Source organism: Cygnus olor, chromosome 3 (assembly GCF_009769625.2).
Source record: "Cygnus olor isolate bCygOlo1 chromosome 3, bCygOlo1.pri.v2, whole genome shotgun sequence".
NCBI lineage: Eukaryota > Metazoa > Chordata > Aves > Anseriformes > Anatidae > Cygnus > Cygnus olor.
This window is the reverse complement of record NC_049171.1, coordinates 94,454,914-94,473,347: the sequence shown is the minus strand read 5'-3', so window position 1 is coordinate 94,473,347 and position 18,434 is coordinate 94,454,914. Positions and strand designations below refer to the sequence as shown.

At 38.0% G+C, this 18,434-nt stretch overlaps 1 protein-coding gene across 2 annotated transcripts in view; it reads right to left on the bottom strand.

The window, feature by feature from the left end:
* THADA (THADA armadillo repeat containing) overlaps nucleotides 1–18,434 on the bottom strand; it is a 169,210-nt gene that overhangs the window by 36,973 nt on the left and 113,803 nt on the right. For both annotated transcript variants that reach the window (XM_040553566.1, XM_040553567.1), the window contains exons 31-32: nucleotides 12,317–12,402; nucleotides 145–551 (exon numbers count right to left, since the gene is read on the bottom strand). In XM_040553566.1, coding sequence (XP_040409500.1) covers nucleotides 145–551; nucleotides 12,317–12,402 — 493 coding nt within the window. The remainder of the gene's footprint in view (nucleotides 1–144; nucleotides 552–12,316; nucleotides 12,403–18,434) is intronic.

Genomic DNA, 18,434 nt, shown 5'->3' with positions numbered 1-18,434 from the left:
AATGGTAAAAAACAAAACAACAACAACAAAAAACTACTCATACAGTATTTAAAAACATCATGTATGTTTGAAATATACTAGTAAAAATTAAGAATATCATTTAGTGAAAACATACCAAACATCAATAAAGTAGCACTCTCCTACCTTGTAAAAACACTCGAGATTCTTTTCCTTCAGAGCCGTTGTGAGAAGAATGCCTTCCAAGTCAACAAGCAAACACAATACACCTTCTTCTGTAATTTGTTTGGCATTTGCTTGTTTCAGCCAGAGCAATACTGCTTCCAATGCAAGGAGACGTACTTCATGAAACTCACTATGAAGGAGATGAACTATTGACAATGGTGGCTTGGCTATTTTCTTTGCAACAGGTGAACTGCTGCTCCGGATATCAGCACCTGTCGTCACCGACAGCACGGATATCACAAGTTTGGTGATGCTCTGGAGATACTGTGTCAGTCCAGGTACTGCAGATGAGTAGGGAACTCCTGTCATCAGTTCAGAATCTGAGATAACTCTGTTCATCTCTTCCCAAAACTCAAGCAGGTGCATTCCTGAAATGAGAATAAAACTAAGTAAAGTGACAAATCCATGATGTTACAATCTGCTGCAGGCAACAAAGTGATTCTGAAGCTGAAAAACTTCAGGTATGCAAAAAGGCCTCTCAAGGTTAATTCAGGAGTAAAATGAAAACGTAGATTCTCATTTTATCCTAATTTTGAATTATGAAACAGCTTTCCTAAATATCATGTCTATTCATATTTAAACGCAAATAAATAGGGCAGAAACTTTTCTGAAAACTAGAAATTGTTCAACGTGTGGCGAGAGCTTCAGACAACTTAAGAATGCTACAAAACTTTGTACATTACTTTTTATCCAGTTATAACTGTTTGATAAGTATTTTCTTAAATCAAGTTGATAATAACAGTCTTGCAACTTGTATATGTTTTGCACCATCACTATAAAGTGATTAATGTACACATATTTAAATACAGATGAAAAAAATGTAGGTAGTTTGGAAAGTCAAAAAGGACCAACACAAACATACAATCATATCACCCTTGACAGAGTAGCTCTAAAATCAGAGACCAGCTCAGCAAAGTGCTCTCTGTCAGCCTACCTAGCTGCAAGTGAAGTCAGGAGTAACAAGGACACAGCCACTGTGGTAATTCTGGAAGTCCCACCCTTTGCAGAGATTCAGTCAGAAAAGGATACCATTAAGAAGATGCCCTTTCGACATAGACCTGTCTTGTCTGTACCAATCTAAAGAATTTACAGATTAAAAAAAACCAAGAACCAAAAAACACCACTATCTTATGCCTATTAACTTTGAACAGCTACCACAGCTAAGAAAAAAAGGAGGTGCACAGTAATAATCCACCTCATGCATGGAGGCAGGAACTGCAACACTTCAGCTACTTGCACTGCTGTGACTGCCCCCCAGTTGCACAGCACAGCCCGAGAACCAGCTTTAGGGCACCACCACCTTCTGGAGTTAACAAAAAGGTCGCTTCTGTCTGCGGTGCCACAGGGTTTCGGGCTCCAGCAAAGCTGTCGATGTTGACACAAAATGAAAGAAACAATCAACAGTCCTCTCTCTTCTATGGATGCAGACTGAAATCCTCACATTCCTTGAGTTCAACCATCTCCATCACCAGCAGGAACAAAGAATTTTGTAATACTGAAACCGAGATATTTGCCCAGTTTGGAGATGTTTGTATTGCTTGTGCTGCAAGGAAATTAATATGCTATATCCCACAAAACTCAAATATAAACATGAAGTAAGGGAAAGTCCTCAAGAGAAACTCACCCAGAGAAAAGGCTGCAACTCCTGCTGTGGGATGTTAGAAGGCTGTTTGTTCTATCAAAATGCATTAAATACAAAGATTAAAGCAAACTTAGCTAGATTTCTTTGGTATCTACAAGGCACCAATTCATTGCCACATAGCTTTGCTACTTATAATTAAGTAAACATGGAGTACTACCAAAAAGCCTACCCAAATTTTACCACTAAATTGCTGAACTTGACAGGAAGCTGCAATGCAAATATGAACTCCTGTTTTTTTGCCCTTGAAGACCTTTCCCTAATCCTTCTATTTACAGTGAAATTTCCTGCTCTTTCATATTCAAATGCTTTCAAAGCCATCTCAACATGTCTGACATTTACATGGAAACTTGACATGGTTGTGATTGTCTAGCACACAAGGCAGAAGTGTTTTCTGAGTAATTCTGGACCAGCTTCAAAGAAATTTGGTGTCTGAAAAAGATTTTCAGACATATTACCTAACCATTAGCTCCGTCATACATGTTTTCACTAAATTTTGTTTTCTGAGCTGATCTGATATAGCCAGAGAAACTGCAGCATCACTGTGAACCTATGTCACAGCACAATCCTCAAGATGCCCCAGATGGCTTCCATCTCCTAACATGCAAATTGGTATATTTTACTTGCTACATTTTCCAAAGCCTCTCCAAACAGACTGGCATTAAATACCAGAATTATAGCATAAACTAGTATTAATGCTTATGTCACACGACAAGTATCCAGCTGCCAGAACTCCTTAATTTCTGAACCGTCTGGTTGCCTTGGAGAGGGATTAGGCTGTGGTCCCAGTTATTTATTACACAGCCAGACTCCACAGACATCGGTTTTACAACAGAAGCAATCCCAAGCAGTTGAAATAAAAAGGTTTGAGTTCAAGTGCCTCGGTTCCAGAAGAGAAATGGCTTCAGTTTCAGAGCTTTCTACCTGCTGCCCTCGGCCACATTTTGGCAACACGCTTTTCCCCTAGCTGTTCGTACCACCTGGGTGTTCCTAAGACTTGCAAGAAGTGCCTTGTGTCCTATCAGCGTTGCTTTACACTGAGGAACAGCTATGACAGTGAGCAGTGACCCTCCTGTGAAAGCCAGGAGCTGGCCATGCTCTACTTTTCAGATCTGATGTTTCACTTGAATTTTGCAAGGCCAACATAGCCTCACCCTGTCTTCTTTGGAGGAGAAAATTATTTCCATATAGAAACCTGGCAGAGCTACTAGCTCCTAGAACTCCTGAACTTGCAGAGACTGCAATGCAATAGCTTTATGGCACAGATGCTCTCCTTTGGTGCCTATCAGATGCTTTTTCTCTTCTGGAAGCCTTCTGGATGACTTCTGTTTTCCCCATGTTGTTGTGAAGGGCTGGGCAGCCTGGCTCATCTATTTTACAGAAGGTCTCTTCAAAATTGGATGTCTCAACAGGAAGACTGACAGCAAAATACGATTGTCTGCATTTCTGCTTAGCCTCAGAACACCACAGAGCAAATCCTTCTACATTCATCTTGTGGTCTACACACTCCAGCACTCTTTTTCACACAAATACGTACAGAAGGAAAGAAACCCGTCCTATTACAGCACAGTGGAAATATCCCTGCCTTCAACTTCGTCTCTATGAAATCTTTCCTGGCTTTCATGTAAATGTTTTCTCCTCTGCTTAACTTTAAGTAAACTCTTTTCTTTGGCTTAAATCAAAGTATCTGACTAAACAAAAAAAGCACACTGGTTCCCAGAGTAAATGTCTGGTGCTGTTAAGACGCAGTAGAGGCACACTTATTTACAAACAAAAAATACTGTACAATTTCAACAACCAGCTGCTGCAAGAAAGAACAAATTTTGGCTGACGTAACATGGATCCTAGCAAAGGGCAGTCTTCTCCAGGATGCCGAGAGATGCAGAAAAGCCCCCAGGAATTAAGTGGATTATTTTTTTTTCCCCCTTTAAGGATTGCCTCATTTGTGTGGGACAGGAAGACTCTTTTCTAGGAAGCGACACATCTTACACAACCACTTGGTTCTCTGCACCACAGTGCACAAACATCTCTCAGTCTTCCTCAATCCCTTTATGTCTGCAACACTGAGATACACACACAACATCCGTATCATCAACAGAGACAACTAATACTTAGGAAAGTAGATCTCTAACTCAAAATATGCATTGCCTATACTAGTTCAGAAGACTGTTTGGAAAAAAATTATTATTGACAGTAAGGGAAATAGAATTTTGACAGGGTTTGTCATTTGGGGAGGGGGGTAGGTTTGAAGGTTTGCCTTTTTATCCTATTTGTGATCAAACCATATTTACAGTGAGTTCTATGCTGAGGACAGGCTATGGAATAACTAGATGCATACAGAAAGAACAGGAAAACTTGCCTGTTTGGGAATTAGCAAGCTGTCAGCTATGGACAACTCAGCCAATCTTTCACCTCAATTCTACAGTACATCCAACAGTGACAGAAACCATTTGAACTCCTTCTATATTTAAAACCTGAAGTTTCATCATCTTGTCAGCTGATGTACAGCATTGGTTATGTATTTCTGTTAGAGCAGGTAACTTTACAAAGGCTATTTAGGCTACTGCCAATTTGACACCTCTTGTGTGAGCTTTTTTTCTGAATATGTGATTATGATACATTTAAGTATTTTCACACTATAAAGATCAATTCCTGCATGCAGCCCCTTGAGCATCCATGCCATCTACCATCTTCCTACTAGAGGTTCCAGAACACAAGAACAAAGTAGGGGGAAAGGGAAGAAATTATTACAGACACCAGAAATCATACTGACACACTGCGAAGTCAGACAATAAAAATTACAACGGCAACAACAACGTGTTGCTGCGTCTGCATTACAATGTTATGGGAAGGGAACAGGGTCCAAACACCAAAAATCTGGATATTCAGCATCATTCACCAAGATCTGCAGGAAGTTGGAATCTCTTATGGACTGAGGAGAGGTTAAAATCCTTTGCACCCGAAAACTACCATCTATCCAAGGCTATCTGAAGAGGCTGCAGGAATACAGGGAAGGCTGAAATGTAATCAGAGCTAAGAAAAGATTTTCCTAGATGAGTATCAAGGAAAAGTATTTTATTTCATATTTTCCCTTTTTATTAGAAGTGGATTAGGAGAAGTCACTGGTAAATGAGAAGAAGAAACAAAGAACAGAAAAGTCTCTTTTATTGCAATGCAGAACTAAGATAACTGTTTACGATCAGGGGAAGGCCATATTTTAAGTAGGATGTTTTCTTTTAAAGATTCCTGCAGTATCTTCAACATCAGAGACTAAGCATCAGAACTCACAACACAATCCAAAACTACAAACAGGAGGGACCACCAGAATCCACTGATAATTTACTACTGCAGACAGAAGCATCCCACTGCATTTGCTAAAGTATAAAGGGAAAGTTCTGAAAAGGAAAAAAAAAAAGCACTCGATCTGGACACTGAGACTGTCTTTTTCTTATTGTTTCTCTCTCGAAGTTTTACTTTTTTTTTCCCTTTTTTCTTTTTCATAGATAGAAAGCCATGAGGCAATGCCAGTCAGTCACTGCAACATGCTGGAACCTAAAGAGAACCTGAAATGCTTTCATAGGGATGAGCACTCTGTTGTCACAAGGAAATCCTAAAAGCTGACATTAACCACGATCAACACCCCTCTGCCCAATGGTTGCTCATTTCCTATAACACCTTTCCATAGTCCCAACTCAGCAAAGCATCTTAGCAATACCACGCTCTACCTTTCACAGCCCTCCTCCCTTTACCATGTACTCCTCCATCTTTTTGAAAATACTTCTCCTCTCCTCCTCCTGTGTCTCTGTCACCTGTGCATGTCCTACCTCTTGGATTTCCTTGACTACCTGTTGGCTTTCCACGCCCCCTCCTCCTTTCTCCCAGAATTTATTCCCTCCAGTCTTGGTCAGTTTGCTTTACTGTCTCCCACTCACTTTTGTGATGCCTTCTGGCCACCACAGCACGTCTGGCACTCAGTCTGCCCCTAGCATTTTACTGTCCGTGTAATCACAAATCACTCCCTGTATCTTGGCCCTCCAACGATCCGATCCTTAGCTCTTTCATTTTCCTGTCTGCCAGTGATGTGGATATTCTGGTTTCAGCTTTATTTGGCACAGTCACAGAAATGCAGTGACCATGTTGTGCTGGGCAATTCTGCCATCAACAGTGCTGATGGATACGGGGGGTACTGGCTGTTCCAGATGAGGTGAAAGCTTCATAAGCCCAGAATGAGAGACTCATTTGAGTGTTTTAAAAAGGGAATTCAAACACCATGCTAAATCATCAAGAGCTGGCGATACCAATGATCTCTATAATCCCAGCACCAGAGAGCATTCCATATGTAAAACGGGAAGCTACTTCTTTGTCATCTTGAAGTTCATCAATTATGAGCTACAATGGAAAGGGAGGGTTCATGTTTAAAATAAGATCTTATTTTGAATGCATGCTGGTAAAACAAAACAACTAAAATGCAAGCCATCTTGATGAATCTTTAGACCATAATGCTAAGATACTTAAGGACAAGCAGACCTGTATGTATTAAATTAGAATATTGGTTACCTGTCTGCACTTCCTTTTGACTTGTCTACTGTAATGTCAGTAGGCACAGACCATTCAGATGATGCTGTAAATACATTATAAATCTTTACTTTCCTCGAATCAAAACAGTAACACTGACCAAGTGCCACAGACAATACATTGGCACACTGAGTTTATATAATTTGTGACATAATGAACAAAAATTGCTTTCAATTTGTTCAGATGGATTTTTTTTTCTAAGCTAATTAGACCAAATAATCAAAACATGCATTAGCAAACTGCCAATGTTTTTGTTCACAATGATTGTTTGGCTACACTTCTTAGGAATTTAGGTAAAGGAAGTTAAAGTATGATTAAAATAACTAACCCATTTATTCCTGCCAAATTTTTACCATGTAGACATTATCAGATTCTAAGTTAGCCTGCAGGAAAACTCACCTTACTTACCATTTAGCTTCCTTTCAAAACAAGAAAAAGAAAGAAGTACAACAGATAGCAGAAAAATAAAACTGTGGACACAGCCTTCAAATGCTATATGAAAGTCCTTTAACTACAATTTCATTCAGGCAAAATGTTTAAGAGATTCCTACTTAAAAAATAAATAAATAGCGTTTTCATTGCAAAGCATCTAGACATTTACACACTATTTCTACCAATACGTAACTTCAAATTAAAAAGACCAAGTGTAACTAAGAGAATGGTATTTCAATATATGTTACTTAAAACACAGTATTCTGTCACATAAGAAAACATCAAGAAAAGGGGATAAGGATAAAAACAGTTGTACATAATTGCCCATATTTCTGATCTCATACATAAATATGCAATGCACTTTTTTTTTTTTTTTTTTAAAAAAAAAGCAATTGCTCCAGCTGATCAAAAGGAGAATTTAAGTCTTAAGTCTTAACTAAGCTGTACCTACAAAAGGTTAAGCTGTTTGGAAGACAGCAAGAAAATGGAAATGCTCGTTTCCAAAACTCAAGGAAAAATGTATTAGTGAGAGCAGAATACTGGCTGCTGCATTTTGATACCAAAACTGGATATTTATGAACAGTATTAATTATATAAACACTGAGTAACTTCGTTACCACTGACGACAACAACACTGGAGTTTGTTTAATCACAAGAACTTTTATAAATCTTCCCCCTACAAACGCAGAAAGGAAAAATGCTTGGCTAGACTTCAAGTGGCTTCTTCTCCTAAATTACAGATTCGCAACTTTGATTTCCTATTGAAATGTCTTCTCATTCTCAATGAACTCAAAATTTTAATACGCTATACTCAATAACAGGTTAAACCAACCAGGAGACTGACAGTATGCATATAAGATAAAAGAATGACCAGAGAGGATTATCTTTAGCAGATTTTCCCTTTCATCTTTTCCCTGACTTGTGTTCTGCACCCCATTACATTTATATTGACTTGCTTTATCGACACAATGGAATATTGTTTATGGAGAAGTGTTCTTTGTTGTTTTTTTTTTTTTTTTAAACACAACCCAGGGTAAAATGTACTTTTATTAGTCGAGTATATTTTCGTGAGTTGTATCCTTCATAATTTGTAAACAATACTATAATAAAAGTGTTCTGAAAGGCCAGCAAGAAAGAAAATTTGACCACTTTGCTTTTTGGCATTTGTCATCTGTTACAGACAGAAAGAACATCCTAATCTGAGCTTACGCCACAGTGCACTGCCCTGGCTCCTGTGTTAGCAACATGGCAGGATCACAGCAATGCTCTCATCTTACTGATTAGCTTCACACATTAATTTCCAGAAGAAAAATTAAAAGCAGGAATGTCTGTGACGCCTGTCAAAAGTTCAAATATTCAGAGAGGAGTCTTATCCTCTGAAGCACTGTAACATAGCATAGCCTCTCTGCAGTCTGGTATTCTGCCCCTTGCAAAGCCCATCTCTGAGAGCATCGGAGGATAATGCATAACCGGAGTATAGTGCATAACAGTGTCAGTTGGACACTACATATCCTCACCTGGATCTGTAGCACGACAGCTTGAGAGACCTCCTCCTGACTCCCACAGATCAAGACTTGCGAGTTTACAAACAAACACAGCTAAGGCTGGACACACCTGGTAAGTCTCACCTGGACTCGGAGGCATTTTTCCCTTCCAAAAATGCCAGTGTTATTTGCTTCCTCCAGTACTGTTTGAAGCATGAAGTTTTGAAACTTCCCTCTGTTCCTGAACAACCCACTTCGGTGCTGTTTCACCTGTGGACGAATAACTTAACTGCCCTTTAGCAGGGTACAAGCACCAGAAAATCCTCTGGAAGAGGACTGCATTGTTCCACTCGTTAGTCTGGAAAGGCTTCAGACGTATGATTCTGTAAAAACAGTTACTGTGGAAACAATACATCAAAGAGGTGTGCAAGAACAAATTTACTGCATATTATTATTAATCACAATTAATACTGAAGCATTCAATGAGCATTTGCTCATCCTAACTAATCGTAGATCTTGTAGGAATTTTTGTTTGCTTCCAATGAAGGAAAAAATAGTGTTTTTATCTATATATTTTAACATTTTTGTTTTTAAAAATGGCTTGATTCAGTCTCTTCTGCATTCTAACTGCAAATGGTAACTGAAAAAAGCAAAAAAAAAAAAAGTAAATTACATAATCTTGGCATTATGTATTGTTTCTGTACATCAGAAGACCCTCATCAGGAGATGGAACAAAGGCTCCAGATTTCACATATTAACTCAGGAAAACAAAGCTGTATTTTCCAACAGACATGAATCAGGCAACATTTCTGTCCAAATCCACAAATCAGAATAACTATACGTTTTTTTGTTTGGTTGTTGTCGTCGTTGTTGTTTTTGATGTTGTTTTGGTTTAAGATAAATAATCATCATTTGGCTAGCAATAAAATTTTAGCTGGAAAAATATGCTTTTGGTATCCATTACTCCCTGCCCTCCTTATCTGACATTTTAAATTGTTTTGAATTTGTGAAGTAAATTCCCTAAGGGCTGTCCTGCACTTTAAGAGACAGATTTTATTAATTGAAGACAACAAATCACTTACAGAAAATAATCGTAACATAGGAAAGGCCCAAACCGGGTTGTACACTGAAAATCTCTTTGTAATTGTAGCCCCTTTAGACAGGCATAATCAATTAGAAGTGGTCTGATTTTAACCAGTTGCAGACTCATTACATTGCATTCCCATTTATGTTGATGAAAATCAGTTTCAGCCTGTGGCCTGGAACTCATATACAGCACTTCCTGGGGCCCCTTAGATAAACACATCAAGAAACAGTTTTATTTGGATTTGTCCTTCACCCTTTATTCATTGAAACAACTTTACAAATCAAGATTAAAACAGAAAAATTGGCTCACAACCAGAGATACACATGTATGAGTAAGATATTTGATCTCAGAGAAGTATAAAGCTTCAGTTAATAATTATTCCTTACAGAACATTTTAATGTGAGACTCAAAACATTCATTTTTAACTGCTGAGTTCAGTCTTTCTTTCACTATGTCATGGGACACTCAGGTTCTAGTTAATATAAACATATTACTTCTTCACTTCAGAAGTGCTTCTGCATTTGATATATAAAATTGCCCCTAATGTATCTTCAAGTTTTCAAAAACAAATTTCCATTCTAAGTTTTTACTCTTCGTAGATACTGCCTGAAATGCATCATTTTAAATTTATATAGGAATGACATTTTTAAGTAAGACAATGTTAATGATTCTGTTATTCTAATGAACTGTCCCTCAACAGATAGTGTCTGCAAAAATAATTGCTTCCCTTGTAGAGAAACTCTTCTACCATACAGCACTCACATTCAGAACACTCCACACGAGCTCTGGAAAACAAATGAATCCAGTACAGCCCGTAATCCAGCCACAGCATGCTGCAGTCCCTCAGGCTCAAAGGGCTATTCTTCACTGGTCAGGGGCATTGAAAAAGAGAGGAGTTTCCCAGTGCGGAGAGGTCAATAGAGACTCTTGCAAATGTGCAGCAATTATTTAAAAAACAAAACAGACCAAAATCTAAAGAAAATAGAAATAGGAAACAGAGGGATAAAGGATATAGGAAGCCCCTTAAGTAAACAAAGGAAGAGCACTCACCTGGAAAAGGAAATACAGAAATAGAGTTGAGGGGTGAGTGATGAGAATCATCAGAAGCAGAGGAAAAAAAAATTAACATGAAGAGAACACATAAAGACTGGGATTATTCACATCACAAGAGATGAAAAGGTAGAGGATTAGGATTAAAAGAAAAGTGTGAAAACTAATTCCAAAGAGGAGCTATTGTTAACAGAGTACTTGTGAAAATGAGGAAAGATGAGCCCAAATATGTCAGAAGGGACTTTTTTTTTTTCAGATGTGATACAGAGAGAGATTTTTTTTTTAATTTATTACAAAGGATAATCACCAAGGTCAGTGGCATATCACGATTTACGAAACTTAAATAAACGTATATTATAACAAGGCAATTACTGATTATAGATATAGCCCACCCAAAACAAACATTAAGGAGTCAGGAGAAAAACTCCTCCCTGCAGGCAGGCCATGTCGAAACTGCTTTATAGTGCGCTCCTCCCTATACAGCATGTAGCCCATATCTAAGTCACACACAGTGGTCAGTACGTGATGGAATGAGAACTATGGTGCAACATCACCTGGAAATTCCCTTTACTGATCAGTAGACCTTGGCATCTGGGACCCATGTGAGAGGCTGACTCTTCACAGCACATGAAAGATCTGACCCATCCCCAGAGTCCCATATCGCCCTGTCTTCCTCTGGTACAGTGGAACCCACATGTGAGAGTTGTTTTCTGTATACGTAAGTTTATTAAGGGCTAGATTCTGCATCAGCCTACCTGACCAAGTTCTTTTCAGACACAATCATCACCAACTCATCTTCCAGAGAGCTATCACTCTTTATAGGCATGTGGTAGTGCCAGTGCTACCCAACACTGAGCAACTGCTTGAGCTGTATGTTCATAAGAAAGCACATGAACAGCAGTTATGGAATTAAAAGGAATACTTCTACCAAAGATCTGAGTAAAATAGCACCTGCCATACACCACAAACAGAAGGGATTAGTTTTAAAACGAACAGCCGCCAAAAGAAGACTATCTGAAATGAAGAACTCTTCCAAAGCATTAAATGCAGTATTAAAATCAGTCGCTAAGAATTTTAATGGAAAAAAAAAAAACAAAAACAAAGAACTATTCTTTAACTCCCTTCCTAGACTGCTAAGTTAATTCATTATTCTGTTGTTTTTAAGAAATGAACAGAACAGGCACACAAGGAAGCTAGTTACACCTGACCTAAAGTTGCCTATACACAGTCACACTTGGGAGGGTATCCCTTCCTTTTTCTTCCCTATAGCTTACAGTACATTTTGTGTTGTTGCAAGCAACACCCTGCAATCATTAAAACCACTGATAATTCTGATTGGTCCTTCAAAAACTTTACAGTGATAACAAATCATTATAAAAGAGACATTTAGAGAAGTTCTCATAGTTCTTTCTTATAAAACTTCTAAATATGAAAAAATGCTATTTCTCTGAAAGAATTCCAGGTGTCTCAGAAGGTCTCCATGGTTTTGGAGAAAGATTAAAGCAGGAATGTTCTGTGGTTTGTTTGTTTTTATAGCCTTGGTTCAGCAAAACATTTTGGAAAACTGAAGGACATCTTTTCTGTGGTTACACATTTCTAGAATTAGGAATACTGCAAAATCATCGCTTCAAGCTTTGACCTGGAGCAGTATCCCATTCTTCTTATCGCCAGTCTCCAGGACTAGCTCTACAGAAGGCACAATAAATGGCCCTTTTATATGAAGCAGCTAGATCACCTGAAGGACTCCAACACTCAGTAGATACCGCAAGTACAAGTAATATATTATCGTCTCTCTAGATTCAACACAGCTTAGAAATTTCCACATAGATATTCAATCTGATTTCTAGAGCAGCACATTTGACTTACCTTGCTTCTGGAACTTCCCCAGGTGAGTACTCAGCATCACAAGGACATCGAGATAAGCAGCTCTGGTCACCAAACAAGGATTTGGCCTATAAAATCAAATTACTTATGATGAAATACGCATATCATCCATGCTCAGAAACAACCAGTGAAACAACAAATTAGAAAAATGCATTACTACAAGTGTCACTTGCTAGATGGACTGTCTTAAGTCTGTTTTACTTAATTAATGAAGATCAACTACTCATCAATTTAGACTGCATGTGCAGAATAATTAGGCCAAGTTATCTAAGCTTCACATCCTGGTCCACTACAAATGACAGTTTCCCTAACAGAATCCCAACACCTTTCCCCATCCAAATCTCAGTTTATACATTTCATCATTATTGGATACTTCAGCTTGCCTTGGAAAGCCTTTATTTTGTGCATGGATAACTTGTGTAATTAAATGCATTAACAAAAATAAATCTTCAGGTACTATTTTTCCAGTTGATAAAATAGAAAATTCCCTACGATACGTGTCTGCTACATCTTTTTAAAAGCCATAATGTTTTCATTGTTTTTATGACGACTAGAGAGACATGCATGTTCTTAAAATTAGATTTATTTTTTTTTCTGGACAAGAATATAGGGGATTTTGTGCATATAATACAGATTGGTAAGAAGCTACTTCCTGTTCCATCTCCTCAAGCAACAAGTGATAAATGTTTTCTCTCCAATTAGAAATGCAAAATGAAGTTAATATCTTTATTTTTCTTTATATTATTATCACTGTATGTTTCAGCCAGGAAAACCTTTCCTGAAGTATTACTTCATATGTGAACAGGAAATCTAGTTCAAAACAGAGAAATTATTCTGATGAGTCCAATGGGACTTGCACTAAAACAAAAACTTTCAGAATCAAGAGGCACAATCTTAAAGTATGACTAATTCTGTTCAATGTTTCATTTTTATTTTATCTGGCACTTATTGTGTGTGCTTATCTTGACATTTGAAGCTCTTTCAAAAAATTGTTAATTAGTTATGTTCCAGCAAACATTTTGAACTTTGTAACATCTTTAAAATTCAGGGAAAAAAAAAAAGTTTTTCAAGTAAAATATGTGATCGTGACATAAAAATGAAAGGTCTGAGGATCTTGCATAGAAGTTTGGCAGCTGTATTTGCCTGGGGAGAATTAGTCTATGTTCATGTTAAAAAGACGACAACTGCCAGAAACACTACTCTCACCTTCAGTCATAAACTCTGTAACAACCATGAACTACCTATGCTTAATTCCATGGTCTTCAATATTAGGTATAACACACAGTAGACTACAAGCTATTACTCTCTTTTTTAATAGATTTTTTTTTGTTTGTTTGCATATACAGCGATATTTTTTTTTGGAACTTTATTACTAGTGAAGGAGTCATGAGCCTCCCAAACACTTCCATGCTTGCCTCTTATCACTTGCCTTAAAGCACGAGAGCCAAAAGCCTGCCTGCAGAGAAGATGCAGATGAGTAAGAACTGAAACCATGAGAAGCCAAAGCAATTTCAATATGGCCTATATTTGAAAAGCTGTATTAGGAAGATTTAATTTCTGTCCACATTGACTAAACAGAACTCTTTTCTGTATCTTGGGTATGAAGCTGTTGGCAGATCTATGTGGAAAAAAAAAAAAAAAAAAAAGCAAAAACCACCACCAACAAAACAACCAAGAAATACTCTAAGGTCTCGGAAGCTAAACCCATGATAAAAGGGAGAGACAGATGAGTCAAAGCCTTAGAAGAAACTGGGACGTCTCTGATACCTGTAAAATGGATGAAAGCAGCCATGACAGATTTACATTAAGATGAGGTTCATAATGGGCCTACTGCACTTCAGCTCCCTTGAAAAACTTGTTATTCACTCACTTCACTGGGAAGAAAATTTCCAGCTCACAAACTGTGTCTTGGAAAAAACATGGCTGATGCAACCTTTACTGAAGAAGGGACAACAGCAATACTGACACGTTTTTCATTCTGGTCCAGCTTTTAAGCATTTACTACATTCTGAGTACACACATATGCATGTTTTGATTTTGAAATGAGGCTTTTTCAGGTTGGAACATGCCAAATGTTTGTTCTTGGCTTGCTCCATCGCTCTGGTGATGCTAGTGAATTCTCAGCCGTATGCGCCAGACGGACACAACAGGAAATTTGTTTTTCCAAAACCAAGAAATTTCAGCGTTGTTCAGACTGTAGCAGAAAGCTCAGTCTTCACGACAATCAGATTTTGATTTGCATAACAGATCTAGGAGCCAAAAATCACATGCAAGACATTTCAAATGATACACTGTGCAGTACTTAAAATGACCTGTTCATGCAAAACTTAAACAATGAGAACGGAAAGAGTACAAGATGTTTCTGGTTTAACGCAGATACCCAAATAAACTGGTGTTCTCGTAAACAACCTTTGAGGAAATCTGTCTCCAAACAAGAAAGTCACAGTGGTAGCAAGGGTGGGAGCTCTAGGCATCTGGAACGGCGTTCTTTTAGTTGTCCAAACCCCAAAAATTAGTTCATTTCCCTTCCAACCTGAATATTAATGGAAATAAATACATCATATGCTCACTCCAGATGATAAATTGTATCTGAGCTAGAGACTGGTAGGACTCTCTTATCTTGGGGTATGTCCACACAGAAATTTAGTACGGATCTCAAGACACTATATTGTACTTAGCAGTACTGTATAATTAGTAGTACTGTATTGGCACTACTAAGTGTATGTAGTGCTAGCAGGCTAGGGATGTCAGCACAGGGATCCACGCTGTCCTTGTTAAGGTAATGTTTTGTCTAGTTTAGGAGGTAGGCTGGTGTAACAACAGCACATCTGTGAAGTCAAACAGCTGGTACTAAAGACCTCGTGCTCATTGTGTAATATGTCCAGAAGCCTTAAAACACAATTTTCAGAAGTTCATCACATCATTTTTTGTTTTTCTTCGGATTCAGTTCATAGCCAGCCTGCCCCAGGAACCTCACTCAGCTCTGAAGTGTACTCTACATTTTCCAGCACTGCTTCAGGATGCTGTACTTGGGTGTTGACTTCCCAAGCGGCAATACACATCAGCTCACTGAGAACCACTGAGTTTCATTTCACCAACAGCCAGTATGAATATTTCAACATAGCTGACTGAAGAGAGGCCAAAGGCTGTCCTGAGGACTGAAGTCAGTTCGGGCTGCACTGAGTAACAGGTAAAAAAGGCAAGCACTGTCACAGGCTTCCCCTGCCAGGTAGAATGGGAGAAGACATCTGCAACCTTCAGAAGCACAGGCAGAAACTGAAAGGATCATTGCTTAGAAAGGCCCAGAGGTAACGAGTTTCTAACTTCATAAAGAAGAACAAAATAATGACAGAAGAAGCTGTTGTATCCCCACTAGATCATCATGAAATTCAACAGAAGACGCAAGGTGACTGAAACAAATGAAGTCAAAAATGCTGAAGTGATTGAAGATTTTAAAGGACCTACAGATTTTTTTTTAATTCCCCGAAGCTCCAGTGTAACAGTATTTTCAATTTGAAAAAAATATATATATACATATAAAGTATTCTATTATTTTCTTTTATTTTAATAGGTGTGGCTGAACTGCAGATACAAATTTGAAAGCACAGCCATTGGTTTCTAAACTATTAATTTTGACACGTTCCAGCAGATTTCTGGATTAGACACTGAAAACACCATGTTCCAAAACTAGCCAATTTCTTATCATTAAGGCTGAGCAAGTAGTTGGCAAAGGCGTTGTCAGACTTTGCAATATCATTTTCAGTTCTGGTATGAGAATATAAAATTAGAAAACACTTGAAGTTGCTTGCAGCAAGAAACCTTTTCTTAACTGCTTGAGTCCAGGGAAATTTTTTTAAGATAAAAGGGTTAACAAAATTAAATACTCTTTTTAAATTCATGGGCTTGCGTTCCAACGCCTACAAAGAAGCCCAGCTAAAGCAGTCACAGAATACTGTATCACTGGAGTAACAGTAAGCTATGTGTATTAAACAAGAAGCAGACTGGTAGGTGAATCAGGAAGCATACCCCTCACAAGATATTTCCTCTCTGTAAATGTAAATTTAAATCGCCATGTCCAGAAGTTTCCCGCACAGTATTGCGTTTTGGTCCAGCTGGCTTTGAAGCCTACAATAAGGCTGGGTCTGGTTTGATTTCTGTGCCACCTTTACCACCGACTGCACCTTAGACTTGTGCAACATGAAATTGATCCTAGACCCTCAAGAGGAGGAGCTCCACAAATATTATTTTTAAAGGTTTGATTCACCTTCTACAGTTGAGTCATGCTCAATTTAAGGTAGTCACTGGTTTGCTTACTTTGGACAGCAAATTTGACACAAAGCAAGCTGGCATTTATTGAGGAAATCAGCAGTATTTGGTCACAGACCTCCTGCGTACCCCGCTCCTGCACAGTTCCAACTGCATCAGGAACATATGGCTTAACTTCTCATACTCATTTTCTTTTCTATTACTGTTTATTTTAAAGAAGATCAGCATTAATGAATTACAGAGCCAATTACCTTCTCTTTCAAGGGAAACAAGGAAGAAAGAACATGGAGAGCTCACCCAGTTGGCCTCGATTCTGTCAGAACACTGGGAAAAGAGTTAAACTAAATTTATAGCCTCTTGCTCCTTTACTCACAAAGGTCTGAAGACCATCAAAATTTCTACATATAAATGAGGAAGGCCAAGACACATTTATGTAGAGCAAGTACCAAAGAATTTTGATGCACAAATTCTGCAGATTCCCATTCTCTTCTCAAAAGCCCCAACTTCCAGCGAGACTCAATCAGATGACTAAAAAAGACAAATATTTGTCTCCTGGAACGTTCCTCTTTTTCCGAAAGACCATCACCTCACTTAGGTATAAACAACAACAGTAACAATAATAATATCGCATTTGTTACATAAGTAAGACAGATACAAGTCACTGATTATGAAAATGAAGTTGGTGGTGTTAATAAACTAATACCAGTTTTCAGTTATTCTATACTCAGTGGAAATTCAGTATTTTCCAAAGAGGCAGAGCTCTTCGCTCATATTTTTTCCTCATACGGAAACAGATGTTGCATAACTACTAGCAGAACAAGAACTATAAACATACAGCAACTTATATTTACTAAACATTTAATGACATAAAAATCAAAGCATATTTGCTCAAACTCAAGCAAACAAACACTTGTAACAAATTTTGAACGCTACCTGCCAGATGATGCCTGTTAAACAAAAGCCCTGAACCTCTCTCCTGTGAGTTAGTTACACATACCTTAGTGTAGTTAGCTAGTTATCCTAGGGACACCCAAAAAACACTTGTGGAAAAGCTCTGAGACAAGCTCTGCATTTTGCAGCTTCCAAGCTTTTCAGAGTGAGAATGATTTCAATTCTTCCAACCCATGCTGATTTATGAATATAAGCTAATCTCGTTTGTTAAACTTGAATTTAGTATTAAATAACTTTAAGGTAATATTAAGAACAAAAATTCAAATGCATATCCTCCTAATAACATATAATAGGTGCATCACCTTTGGTCACAGTGAAACAGTACTTAAGTGCACAGGGTATCAGCATTATTTTTTTTTTCAGAGTAAAGTACAGTGTTTATTTGACTTCAGCTATTTCTAATCTATGCACTCAAATTGGTTACTTTCAGCCCCAATATTTAAAAATTGATGATGCGATTTGGCTCATGAATCAAGCTAATGTAGAACTCCAGTCAAAATTACACAACTTACAAAGCTGCCTACAAATCCCTGTATTTTGTCCAAAAAGTTCACAACACACTCATAAGTGTCTGGGTAAAGAAACCAGTGCCGGCAAGACTACAAGGGCAGCTCTTCTGAACGCCAATTCACTGCTGCCTTAAGTACAAGACAACACCCATCCTTATGACTTGGGTGACTGTTTTCACATTGGTTTTCAAAGCGAACGATTAATTAAATGAACTGCCTACTCCTTATCTGGTCTTTAATGAAAAAGTCACTGTTGCTGGAATGCTGTATGTTTCTAGAGCATTTGGAAAGGCTGAAAAAAACTAAAATTCCTGGAGAACACTCCTTCATGGCATTAAGCTTTTCAATAGTGTTTTAGGAAAAGCCTCGTGTTT